This window comes from Mandrillus leucophaeus, unplaced genomic scaffold (genome assembly GCF_000951045.1).
Source record: "Mandrillus leucophaeus isolate KB7577 unplaced genomic scaffold, Mleu.le_1.0 Scaffold454, whole genome shotgun sequence".
Lineage (NCBI taxonomy): Eukaryota > Metazoa > Chordata > Mammalia > Primates > Cercopithecidae > Mandrillus > Mandrillus leucophaeus.
Window position 1 is genome coordinate 1,872,319 of NW_012104854.1, and position 12,932 is coordinate 1,885,250.

Genomic DNA, 12,932 nt, shown 5'->3' on the forward strand with positions numbered 1-12,932 from the left:
CTGTGGGAGGCCGAGGTGGGCAGATCACCTGAGGTCAGGAGTTCGAGACCAGCCTGATCAACATGGAGAAACTCCGTCTCTACTAAAAATACAAAATTATCTGGGTGTGGTGGCACATGCCTGTAATCACAGCTACTTGGGAGGCCGAGGCAGAAGAATCACTTGAACCCAGGAGGTAGAGGTTGCGGTGAGCTGAGATTGTGCCATTACACTGCAGTCTGGGCAACAAGAGCAAAACTCTGTCTCACAAAAAAAAAAAAAAAAAAAAAAATTTCAGGGGAGTGAGGTGATTGGGGGAAATAAGTCTGTAAACGGCTTCTTAGGGAGTCAATAATGTAAGAAAAAGGTTGATAAACACTGATGTACTGCATGGGCAAAGAGGCAAGGGATTTATCAGCAATAGTTTTTATTTATATTTTTTGAAAGGAAACTCCAGAGAGTAAACAAATGTGCTGATGACAGACTATCTTAGAAACACTTCCCCAGGTCAAAGTGGTTCCTTCTGAGATTTTGCTACTGTGTACACACTGCTTGGTAAACTTTGCAACTTCACAGCATATCAGAAGGAACTAGACTGCATCCTCTTCCTGTCTCTTCCCTTGGAGTAGCATTTAGCTTTTCACTGGGGACCTGTTGTTAAAGGAAGATAAACTTTACCCTATACCAACCATTTTCTCCTTTTATCAAGAAAAATCAATTTGTATGATTCTTAAATGTATTTCCCTGGTATATATTCAAATTAAACTTGCAATTAGATTTATATCAGTGTTTACTCCAAATAGTCAAAGTATCTACAGGCTAAAAACAGTTCCTATTTAGAGCATTAAAATAGCATAAGCCTTAGTCACTTGTTCAGCTCTTTGGTTCTCATAACTATTTCTAACCCTGGTAGCGATAAGAATCCAACAAAACAAAACTCTTTGCAACAACATTTAAGTCTTGCTATATAGATATTTATATTTATGTGTACATATACATATATATTTTTAAATAGTGTATGTCGCTATGGTTGACTTTTAAAACTCTTAAAGGGGTAAAAGGAAATATTGAAGAAATCCTGGCTTAATTACACAAACTTTAAAAATTTTGGTTGGATAACAGTCTCTTTTCTTAAATCAGTGACTTTTGAAGCATTGTTTTTTACCCTTCAAATTCATTCATATTCATTTACTATTCAGTATGCTGAACTTCTGTTACTGGCCCAAAGGTACTAGACTTTCTTACCTCTAGACTTTGCACATGCTGATTGTTTTTGCTGGAACACTTTTACCTTCCTCTTTGTGTGATATTTATAAACCTTAAGCCTTTAATTGAAAGACATATCTTTAGAGAGCTCTCTTGATCCCTGCTACATGCTTTTATGGCACCCTGTACTACTCTTTTCTTATTTATCCAGTTTATTGTAAATACTTATTTGCCTGCTTCTACCTCTAAGATACAGCTCCCTGAGTGAAAACCATGTCTCTGTTGATTTCTATTATATCCTCAGCACCTGGCATATAGTAGATGCTTGGTGTTTTTCAATGGAAGAATGAGACACACACAGGTATCCTCATTATTCATAGATTTCATTAGGGAATCAACTTAACCTGATGTGTATTAGCCACAACTGTCTCCATGCTAACAAACATGGGAATTTGCCTTCTCACTTTATACTTTATATCTCCCAAATAAATACTTGGAGCATTTTTGTGATCATTTGTGGACATGGGCAGACTCGTGAAAAATTTCAACAGTCTGACATGCACATTGCCAACAGAAGTTGAAAAAGGCAACACTCCGCCGCCTTATATCAGTTCTCATACTATAAACAGGTTTCCTTTTTGCAGTATATTTAGTGTCATGTTTTTTGCATTTTTGTGCTTTCTGTTGGTGATCATGCCGTTTAAAATGGCCCCAAACAAAGTGCTGATGTGCTAAGTGTTCCTAAGCACAAAGGCTGTGATGTGGCTTGTGGAGAAAACGTGTGATAGGTAAACTTAATTCAGGCATAAGTTACAGTGCTGTTGGCTGTGAGGTCAGTGTTAGTGAATCTACAACCTATAGTAAATAAGATGTCTTTAAACAGAAACACACATAAGGCAAGATCATGTATTGGCTAATTGACTAAAATTTGACTAAAGGCTCACAGAACTTAACCCTGTATTTCCCTTAGGAGCAATAGTTCAATATTTGCTAACTCATTGTTCACAATAACTTCATAGACATAACTACCACAGATAGTAAGAGTTGATTATATGTGCAATTATAAAATTGTGCTCAAATATATATATAATGTTATTTAACTTGGTTTTTCCCCTACATAACTGTCTGTGTCATGCTCCTATTAAAAATAATGTGTCTTTATCTCATAATATAGATTGTATTACTAAGCAAGAAAAAAACTTACATGTTTGTTAGCATGGAGACAGTTGTGGCTAATATGCATCAGGTTAACTTGATTCCCTAATATATTGGTTACCTGAAATTGGTTACTGAGGGGATGAGTTTTTTTTTTTCTTAATTTATATTATCTCACTTGTTACAGTGAACAGATATTTCTTTTACAGATATTCTTGTAAAACATGATTTTTAATAGTTGCATTACATTTCCTTCTGTTGAAAGGAATAAAATTTTGATTAATTGTCACCTTAAATTCTTATGTTTCAGACAGTCAACGTCTGCAGTTGGATCTGCAGAAAATGGAGCTTCTAGAAAGTAAGATGACTGAAGAACAGCATTCTCTAAAAAGCAAAATTAAGCAAATGACAACTGATCTGGAGACATATAATGATTTGCCAGCTTTAAAATCATCAGGTGAAGAAAAGAAAAAGGTAAACGTTAACCAAGTCTTACAGAATTACAATTCAGATTGTTTTTTTCTTGATCAAATGTAATATATTTGTGGTATATTAGGATTTGTGGTATATTAGGATTTGTGGTATAATAGGATTTGTTATTTTAAGTTGATTATTTTATATGTATAAGCTGAGAAAAAATAAAAATGTTTACATATGTAGTTGGAATTTAGAGTGACTTAAAGTTTTAAAGAAAAGCAAAAATTGAAAAGCAAGGTATAAGCTGCTACTTAATACAGAGCATTTCAGCGAATATGAGCTTTGTTAAATGCAGATTAGATTATGACTCTATCCTACCTGAAACTTGTCAGTGGCTTTCCATTGCTATTTACATTAATTTAAACTTAATTTGGTAGGGTCGGGAGAGATAATGACAGCATTAATAGAATTATTAATACAGATAATGGTAACATAGCTTATAGTTCAAAGGATATTTTTACAAAGAGGTTTTAGAGTAGTTATAGCCTTGATACAATTTTACCAGAATATAGTTATTGAAATTAAGTTAAATATGCTTTATGCTGGCTTACTACATATTTTCTATAACCTGTCACTTCTATTTGGATCTTTCTAGAAATTACATCAGGAGAGAATGATCTTATCAACCCGCAGAAATACCTTTAAGAAAATAATGGAGAAGCTAAACATAGAACATGAGGCACTAAAAACACAATTGCAAGAAAATGAGACACATTCTCAGGTAAAAAATGTTTTAAATGACTTTGAAATTCTCTTAGTCTATATTTTCACCCCAAAAACAATCTTTTTTTATTTTAAAATTTGCTTTATATACCTTCTATATTTTCTGACTTTTAAGACAGCCAGATTCTGCACAGTCTTCATTCAGAATGAATGGATTCCTGCTTTCTTACCTTCTATAAACCTATATTGAAAGCCAACTCTGTTGGATACTGTCTTTGGCACAGCTATTAAGATATATGGGATAGTATCTTTTAAAAATCTTGAAAGTGAAACATTACTAATGCAGAAGCTAAAAATCCATAAAAATCACAAATAAAATAAATTCTAATGATTAGTACCCCATCACCCAGAAGAGAGAATGCTTATTGTTGCTGTAGTGTGGGTTCTTTTAGTCTATGGATAGATAGGTAGATAGAGAGACAGATAGATAGATAGATAGATATGTGTATACACATATTTATGCATATACTTAGGTACACATTTATTTCTAAGCATTTATAGAAATTGCACCATATTGTACATATCATTTAGGAGCTTGTTTTTCATGATTAACTGTACATCATAAGTACTTTCCCTTGTCAATATATATATTGACTTTTAAAAAATATTAATGGCTTAATGATATTCCAGTACATGGATGTAGCATAATATATTGAACCAATTCCCTTTCATTGGATATTTAGGTAATTTCTAGTTTTAAAACCATTGAAATAATGCTGTAAAGAGCAATCCAGGTATCCTTGAACTTCTTAATTCATATCTCCAATTATTTACATAGGATACATAGATATATAAACCTACAGCCCCCTTTTCATATCACTCATCTTGCTGATAACTACTTGAACAGTGTGTGAGGTCTAGATTGAGAGCTGAGACTGGACAGAGACAATGTCTATCTCGTTTATTCCTTGCACTGTGCTGTTGGTTGGCACATAGTAGGTGCTCAGCAATTATTTGTTGAATGATTGAATGAAGCATTATGTGTCATATACAAAGTCAACAACTATGGTCTGAAAAAGATTGATCATTCTCATATCTAATTAGTCTATGCTAGAAATTTGCACACGTGGTTTAAAATGCTAAATGCATTAAAAATTCGCTCTTTGGCCAGGCGCAGTGGCTCACGCCTGTAATCTTAGCACTTTAGGAGGCTGAGATGGGCGGATCACGAGGTCAGGAGATAGAGACCATCCTGGCTAACACGATGAAACCCCATCTCTACTAAAAATACAAAAAATTAGCCGAGAGTGGTGGCGGGCGCCTATAGTACCAGCTACTCTGGAGGCTGAGGCAGAGGAGTGACTTGAACCCGAGAGGCAGAAGTTGCAGTGAGCTGAGATCGCGCCACCGCACTCCAGACTGGGCGACAACGAGACTCTGTCTCAAAAAAAAAAAAAAATCCCCCTTTTTCTTCATATAGTTATGTGATCATGATAGAGAAAAATAAAAACAATGTCATTTGATTTTCCGCTACCTAGGTACAACCATTTTGTTAACATTTTAGTGCTCTATCCTTGTAGTCTTTTTGTCCTTACATACATCCATATTGTTTTTACAAAAAGTGAAATCATGCTATACAGTCTTTCAACATTTTCTTAACTTTTTTCAGCCTTTTTTTTTTTTTTTTTTTAAACAGAGTCTCACTCTGTTGCCCAGGGTGGAATGTGGTGACATAATTGTAACTCACTGCAACCTTGAGCTGCTGGACTCAACAGATCTTCCTGCCTCAGCCACCCAAGTAGCTAGGACTACAGGCACAGACCACCATGCCCAGCTAATTTTTATTATTTTTTATAGAGACAGGGTCTTGCTGTGTTGTCCTGGCTAGTCTTGAACTTGTGGCCTCAAGCAGTCCTCCTGCCTCAGCCTCCCAAAGTGCTGGGATTGCAGGCCTGAGCCACTGTGCTCAGCTTTTTTTATCTTTTTGAGATGGAGTTTTGCTCTTGTCACCCAGGCTGGAGTGCAATGGTGCAATCTTGGCTCACTGCAACCTCCGCCTCCTGGGTTCAAGCGATTTTCCTGCCTCAGCCTCCCAAGTAGCTGGGATTACAGGTGTCTGCCACCACGCCTGGCAATTTTTTTTGTATTTTTAGTAGAGACAGGGTTTCACTGTGTTGGCCAAGCTGGTCTCGAACTCCTGACCTCAGGTGATCTGCCTGCCTCGGCCTCCCAAAGTGCTGGGATTACAGGTGTGAGCCACCACACCCAGCCTTTGGTGACATTTCTATAGTATTAGCTATTTCATTGTATGGATGTACTATTTGAAAACAAAATATACCTTACATTCTTTTTGAAAAGGGTAGAATCTCATGAAAGCTTACTACAACTACTAAAAGGTTAGAAATCACTAGTTTACATAATTCAAATTTACCAGTTATTCTGTTCTACTTCATACACAAACCTAGATATAGACTTATCAGTGACAAAATTTTCTCAGGTTGTTTAGAGTGAGGATGAGTGCTGGGGAAGAAACAAGACAAAGTTTGTGAGGCCATTGTCTTCAGTGGTTCTTAGAAAAAAATACTGATACTTCTTATGGAATATTAGCCCTCCTCATTCACTGAATAGATGATTTAAGATGGAAAGCATTTGACAAACACCATTTCTTAGAGCCAGTGAGTGGTTACCTTGTGTATCTCTACATTAAGTGCTAATTGTATTCTTAACTCCATGTAGTGATAACTGGAAATCACAACATAAGCCACAATTTTGAATCCTTCTCTGTGTTATTTGTCATCTTTTGTGAATCCCAACTGATTAAATCATATCCTGATCTTCCTGTCTTTCACAACTATTTTCTTGAAAACTGGCTTTTGGCATCTATGAAGAATTTTATGTAACAGATTATTTAAATAAGTTAGGGAAAAACAGATTTTCAAAATGAATTTTTCTTTCTTGATATCCTTGGAGGTTTAAAGGAAAGTCAATAATATAGAGGTATAATGTAAAAGGAATTTGACCATCTGACATAGCATTGCTTTTATACCATTCCTGTAGCACTTAACAGGTCTGATGCATTATAAGAAGGCCACCTGTTTGTATTAAACAATGACAAAAAAGTCTGGTACTTGACTTTGCTGAAGGTTATTAGAGATTTACTGCCAGAAACTGCTGACTGCTTCCTTAAGTCCATCTTAACTTCAAGGTCCTGTCTGGGGGAGATTGATGTGATTTAGTAATACCAGCTCACAACACATACAGTTCACATAATTAATGAGCTATGATTCATTCTAATATCTAGATTTATCTCTTTGGAGGAAACAATGAGATGGATGCTACATCAAGGCTGAATTTGCGCCCTGAAAATTATTTTAACATGAGGGTAGAAGGAAACATTTCCACTGCTGCTTCAATTATTGTATTTTTAAACTAATCATTACTTCTTTGAAATGTCCAGACGGAACATTATTTTAGCATTTCAATTTTCAAATGGTCCTTTGCTTTGGAAAAAACTATGTGCATCTTAAAAAAGAAAGACCATAACCCAGAGTTACGAGGTTAATTAAATCAGAAAAACAATTTAATTCTATAACAGTAAAATTGTCTTCTGAGGAAGCAACCATCAATATAATATCCACATTAGCTTCCTGTTGATGCAGAAATTATTGTAACAGTGCCAGCTTTTTACCAGCTCTCTTATAATCTTCACACTGCAGCTCTGCTCTTATCACAGCTTGTGGAATTAGACAGGAAATTTAGCCCTGGAAATAAGGAAGTTTCTCCTATATGGCTGAACCTTTGACAGTGTTTGAATATATATTATATTTGTGGCATTAGACTTCCAGATTTCAAGAAGAGATTCCCATCGCGTCCCATTTTTCTTTTAAAAGTTTTTTTAGGGAAAGGAAAATCATAAATTGTCTTTTAGTTGGCATGCTCATTGGTATAATAAACATTTAAAATATTTTATAATTAAAATGAATATATAGGGTAAAACATGTTATAGAATTCATCACTGTATTAATGTATTTACTATTATTTAATCTTTTTTTCTACCATGGCTTTATCTCAATAAAATGCAAGTTGATAAGATTTAAAGTTGGAGTGATTTTTTTTTGTCTTATCCTCTTAGAAAGACATATAGTTGTTTTAAATATGGATACTAGTTAATATTTTTCTTTTATGTTTTTAGCTTACAAATTTGGAAAGAAAGTGGCAACACCATGAGCAAAATAATTTTGTGATGAAAGAATGTATCCTTTAAAAAGCTGAAAATGGGGCCGGGCACGGTGGCTCATGCTTATAATCCCAGCACTTTGGGAGGCCGGGGGGTGCGGGGTGGACCACAAGGTCAGGAGATCGAGACCACCCTAGCTAACACGGTGAAACCCCATCTCTACTAAAAATACAAAAAAATTAGCCGGGCGTGGTGGCAGGTGCCTGTAATCCCTGCTACTCGGGAGCTTGAGGCAGGAGAATGGCATGAACCTGGGAGGCGGAGCTTGCAGTGAGCCAAGATCATGCCACTGCACTCCAGCCTGGACAACAGAGCAAGACTCCATTTCAAAAAAAAAAAAAAGCTAAAAATGAAGTTGACTGAGTTAGTTATTTTTTTCTAGGAATTTTTTTAAAGATTCAAATTTAGTTCAACACATACTTATTAAATATCAAATATGTACAAAACACTGAGCTAAATTAAATGAATATGACTGTTTCAATTCTACAGTAGTTAAGAGGGGTGTGTGTGTGTGTGTGTGTGTGTGTGTGCGCCCTAAAGTAATAGCAGATTTTGGGAATTGCCAAAAAAGGAGTACAAAGACTTAATGTAGCATAGTGATTAAGTGCCCAGATTTTGGAGTCCGGAGATCCAATTTTAAATGTTAACTCTACTGCTTATAAGTTACAAACTTTGTACAATTTAATCTATTCAAGCCAGCACTGTATCATCTCTTAAGATTCAGTTTTTCAGGATCACAGGGCTTGGGTAAAGTTAAACATTATCAGTAAATCTTCTGATAAACATGGCAAGAATTTCTTTTTTGTTTAGAGACGGGAGTCTCACCAACTTAGCCAGGCTGGTCTCAAGCTCCTAGGCTCAATCCCTCCTCGGCCTGCTCAAGTGCTGGGATTCGAGACATGAGCCACTGCTCTTGGTCCCAGAATTGTATCATCTCTGAAATCTCTAAAATATAGTTAATATTTCCTTCTCAGTGTTGTTGGGAGAATTATATATAACCATATAGTAAAACATATATTATATATGTATACAATATATAGTTGCTTGTTTATAATGTTCTACCTTGAATATCTGGGCAGCAAAGAGAGGTAGACTAAGTAAGATCCTGAGAAGTTTGACTTCCAAGCTCATCCGTGTTTCAGTTAATTCAACTCCATTTTATGTCTACAAAGATGATACTTATGTCTCATCTTACTGTTTACTTTTAGTTTGATTATAGGAGGCAGTAAGCAGCTGTTGAGAACATGTATTGTGGAGTTGTAACAAATATTTCCTTAAAAGTTGTTTCCTATTCCCTTCTTTGACCCATTCAAGGGTGTCTGCCTGGAGAAGTAGATCCTGACTCAGTGGCAGCATAGGTTCTCCCCTAGGGTGGTGCTGAACTTCAGCTCAGAAGCAGCCTGGACCGCAACTTACCTCCAGATAAAGTGTTTTCCGTGCTCTGTTGCCAGTGTTAGTGCAACTTAGTTTAAAAATAGAAGACTTGTTCACAGTATGCTCTAAGTCTAGCAGTGGAGTTTTATGCAACATAAAGTAGGTGATTTTGGAGCAGAGTGAAGTCTAGAAATTTGCCTTATATTATTTGTGGTACCCTAGAGAACATGGTGTGTGTATGTGTGTATGTATGTTTGAATATGGGAACTAGTTCGTTGAATATTAGGTTGTTCTAAGACCAGAATTAGATTAAAAATGCGTAACATATTAAGTATTAAAAAGTGTTTATATTGTATATGAACTTTTTGCAATAAGTTTAACTTGGCATTTTAGGTTTTAATCGATACTTAATCTGTTAAAATAATGTACTGTATTTTAAAGTATTCTTATTGTGCTTTTTTGTACCATCTTAAATATGAAAAATATCAGTATTTAGTTCCTTTCTCAGCCACAATTCGATTTTTATTGACATTGTTTTCCCCCTTAATTCATGTAATTAGTCATAGCAACCAAGAGTCAAGAGAGTGATTACCGGCCAATTATGAAAAATGTGACCAAGCAGATTGCAGAATACAATAAAACCATCGTGGATGCTTTACATAGCACTAGCGGAAACTGAGTTTAAGTCAACTGAAAGTCTCTAAGGAAGTATCCTCTTGCTGCTAAACTTGGTACAAGTTGACTACAAAAAAAAAAAAAAAAAAAAGCTTACCTTTGGAGTTTACCTAAAATTCCTGAATGTTATAATTTTTGTGGCCTCTTTTAAAAATGATATTTTAAAATAGTCAATAGTTCAGTAAATGGTTTGCATGTTAAAAAATATCATCTTCTTTTCTTTTTATGATATTTGTATTTGAACCAAGAGATAAAGAAACTAAAAGTGACCATTGAAATTTATTTAGCTGGTATAATCCATCTATGGCAACAAATGAGATAAGCTTTTCTTGTATCAACTCTAGGACGGATGCATGGAGTATGATTCTGATTTAGCACCTATATCAAATTGTCAATTTTTACTTCTGGAAAAAAATCGTAAGATCAGAAGGGAGATTTTTAGCTTTGAACCTTACTTCTCAAATAGGTTATACTTGATGTGTATTAGACCATATAATGTCACAGATAAATACATAACACATATTCTTTATATTCCAGTTATACCTAAAGATTTGGAATTAGAAACTTTTAATCTTTGCAATTCTTAAAATATTTTTTCATATATATATTCTTGGAAGAACATTAGGTAAAAGACTACATTTACAGTGGGCTGTTTGGGACTATGGCTACTGCTGTTCATTGCCACCCTGCAGTATGAGTTTACTCTCTTATACTATTAGGAGGACTTAAGTAGATTAATTTATAAGCATTAGCCAGAATATTTGGGAAAAAAAGCTAGAAGAGGTAGGATTGGGAGAGAGGCATAGAGTCTGGAAGACATTATAGTAACTGTAGATGTATCTTCTCTTATTGTGCAGGAATGAGTCACGTTGGCCAGCATAAAATATTACTTAAAACTATCCTATTTTTGCTCTGATATCATGTTCACTAAGTAACTCTACTTTTCAGTATTTCTGAAACAACACATTGATTTCTTAAAAAAAAAAAACAAAACAGCTTTATTGAGATATTATTTACATACCTTAAAATTTACTCATATATGTTGATTTTTAAAAATAAATATTTATAATAGTAAATTATTCAAATTCAGTTTATACACATTTAAATAAAGGAGTGAGCATTGTTGAGCTCGCTTAACTCTGGATTACTAATATGGCTGAAGATCCTGGACAATCTGTTCATTAAGGTGGCATTCATAAAATGTGTTCCACAAATCCTGAGCATCTCATTATTAATAGTGTTATGCCTCCAAAGGATTCATGGGCAAAGAAGTTTGGGAAACATTGTCTGAAACAAAGGTGAATTATTTTATTTTTTTCTTGACTGCTTATAACCCTTAATATGCTAATATGTATAATAAGCTCAAGAAGAATATATACTGTAAAGCATTTCCCAGAGATAGTTGTCCACAAAACCCTTACTTTCACAGAGCCTAGGTCACATGAGATGTGTCATTCCAAGAAATAGACTTTGTATACCAAATAGACTTCATACACTAAAATAATTTCATCTACTTAAGTCCTTTGGGTGGCTCTTTGGCCTTTTTCGGATAATCCCTGAGTATGTCTCTTTTTAGCCACCCTCAGATGTTTTATGCTGTGATTCTGTGGAGTTTTCTATTGGAAATTGGTAGCAGAAAGTGCTTATTAAATTTCACAAGGGAAAAAAACTCTCTTAGCAGTTAAAGAGAGTGAAATCTTAAATTCAGTAGATGAAACAAGTAATAGAGTTTGATGACAGTTTGCCCAGGCCTTTGTTCACTCATAAAATATTACTGTAATTTGGTGATTAGGAGCCTTTATGAATATACGTGACTGCTGAAAAATGTTCATCTTTTATACAGTAACAACCAGAGGTATGATCGAGCATAGAGTTTAGGCAAGAGAACTGACTACTACGGTCTCTTAATCACATCGATTGTACTTAGTGGATACTTCCAAGTAGGAAGGGAATCTGGAATACGTGTTTGTGGATGGGTAATCTTTGTTTTCCTCATTTGAAAGCAAATTTAAATGCCTTTACTTTTTCCTTAGTTTTTTTTTTTTTTAATTTCTACTTAAGTGTTCTTGACATTTTACTGTACCCTTTTAAACTAATAACCAACTTAGCAATTTTTACTATTAGTAATAAGGGTTTTTATCTGAGTGGTGGGATTATGGGTGACTGTAATCTTCCTTGGTCTTTTTGGTATTTTCAAAATTGTCTATGATGTACATATAATACTTAGAAATGCAATAAAATTCAAATAAAGTACTCTATATAGTTACTACTTTAACTCGTGAAAAGGATGTAGTAAAAACTCTTCAGTCCTTGACGCTAAGGAGAACTGAACCAATCTTTATGCAGAAAGAAAGTAGGAGGAAAATTGGCCTGTCCATTAAATATATGTGTTTGCATTATAACAATGGGAAATTTGGGAGGAAGAAAATTTCTTGACAAAAAGCAAGGCTTCCAATTTCCATCCTAAATTATTCATATATAATTTTGGTGGGGGGGGGAATAATTGAGCAGGATTTCTTTAAATTAAAACATGTTTTATCTGAGGGAAATTCTCACTAATGTCTCTTCCTTCCTCTCAGAGCCTTTCCACAAATCCAACAAGAATATTCTCTTTACTGGGATAGAACTGGAGGCTAATAGCTGCATGAACTGGCTCTTCCTGAGTCAGTCACATTACTCAGGGGGTTCCATTCATGCTAAAATAACACCTTGTAAGTCACGTGGAAAGAAGCTGCAGACTGAACAAACAAGCTGAGCAGTTCTGCTAGTGAAGATCAACATGGGAAAGTTAGCAAGTCTTTGTTTTTCCCATCCTTATCCTTTATCAGTAAATAAACATGAGTTCTTGATATTCTTTTTCCTGTGGAGTCCCTCATTTGGACAATACTGTAGTCTCATTTTAAGGTACAAAATTCAGTGCATGCTTGGGGGATTACAGCATGGAGTCATGATATTCACACCAGAGATGAAAGGCCAGTTAGTAGTAGCTCCAGGGTTTTTGCTGTCCCCTTGCTCAGTTTCTCTAGATTTCTTTCCTTTTGCTATACAACTGCAGTGTAAACAACCTTAGGGAAATTGTAATGTTTAGACTTAAAGTAAGAAGAAATAAAGATGGACCACTACAGAACTGTAGTAATCTATTTTTAAATTGATATTGTGTCTCATT

At 34.9% G+C, this 12,932-nt stretch overlaps 1 protein-coding gene across 1 annotated transcript in view; it reads left to right on the top strand.

The window, feature by feature from the left end:
• Positions 1-9,971, top strand: part of IFT74 (intraflagellar transport 74) — a 121,780-nt gene extending 111,809 nt beyond the window's left edge. Inside the window, exons 16-19 of the mRNA XM_011994370.1 lie at positions 2,651-2,814; positions 3,413-3,538; positions 7,673-7,733; positions 9,652-9,971. Of these exons, the coding sequence (XP_011849760.1) occupies positions 2,651-2,814; positions 3,413-3,538; positions 7,673-7,733; positions 9,652-9,770 (470 nt within the window). The 3' untranslated portion in view covers positions 9,771-9,971. The remainder of the gene's footprint in view (positions 1-2,650; positions 2,815-3,412; positions 3,539-7,672; positions 7,734-9,651) is intronic.
• Positions 9,972-12,932: the final 2,961 nt, after the last annotated feature.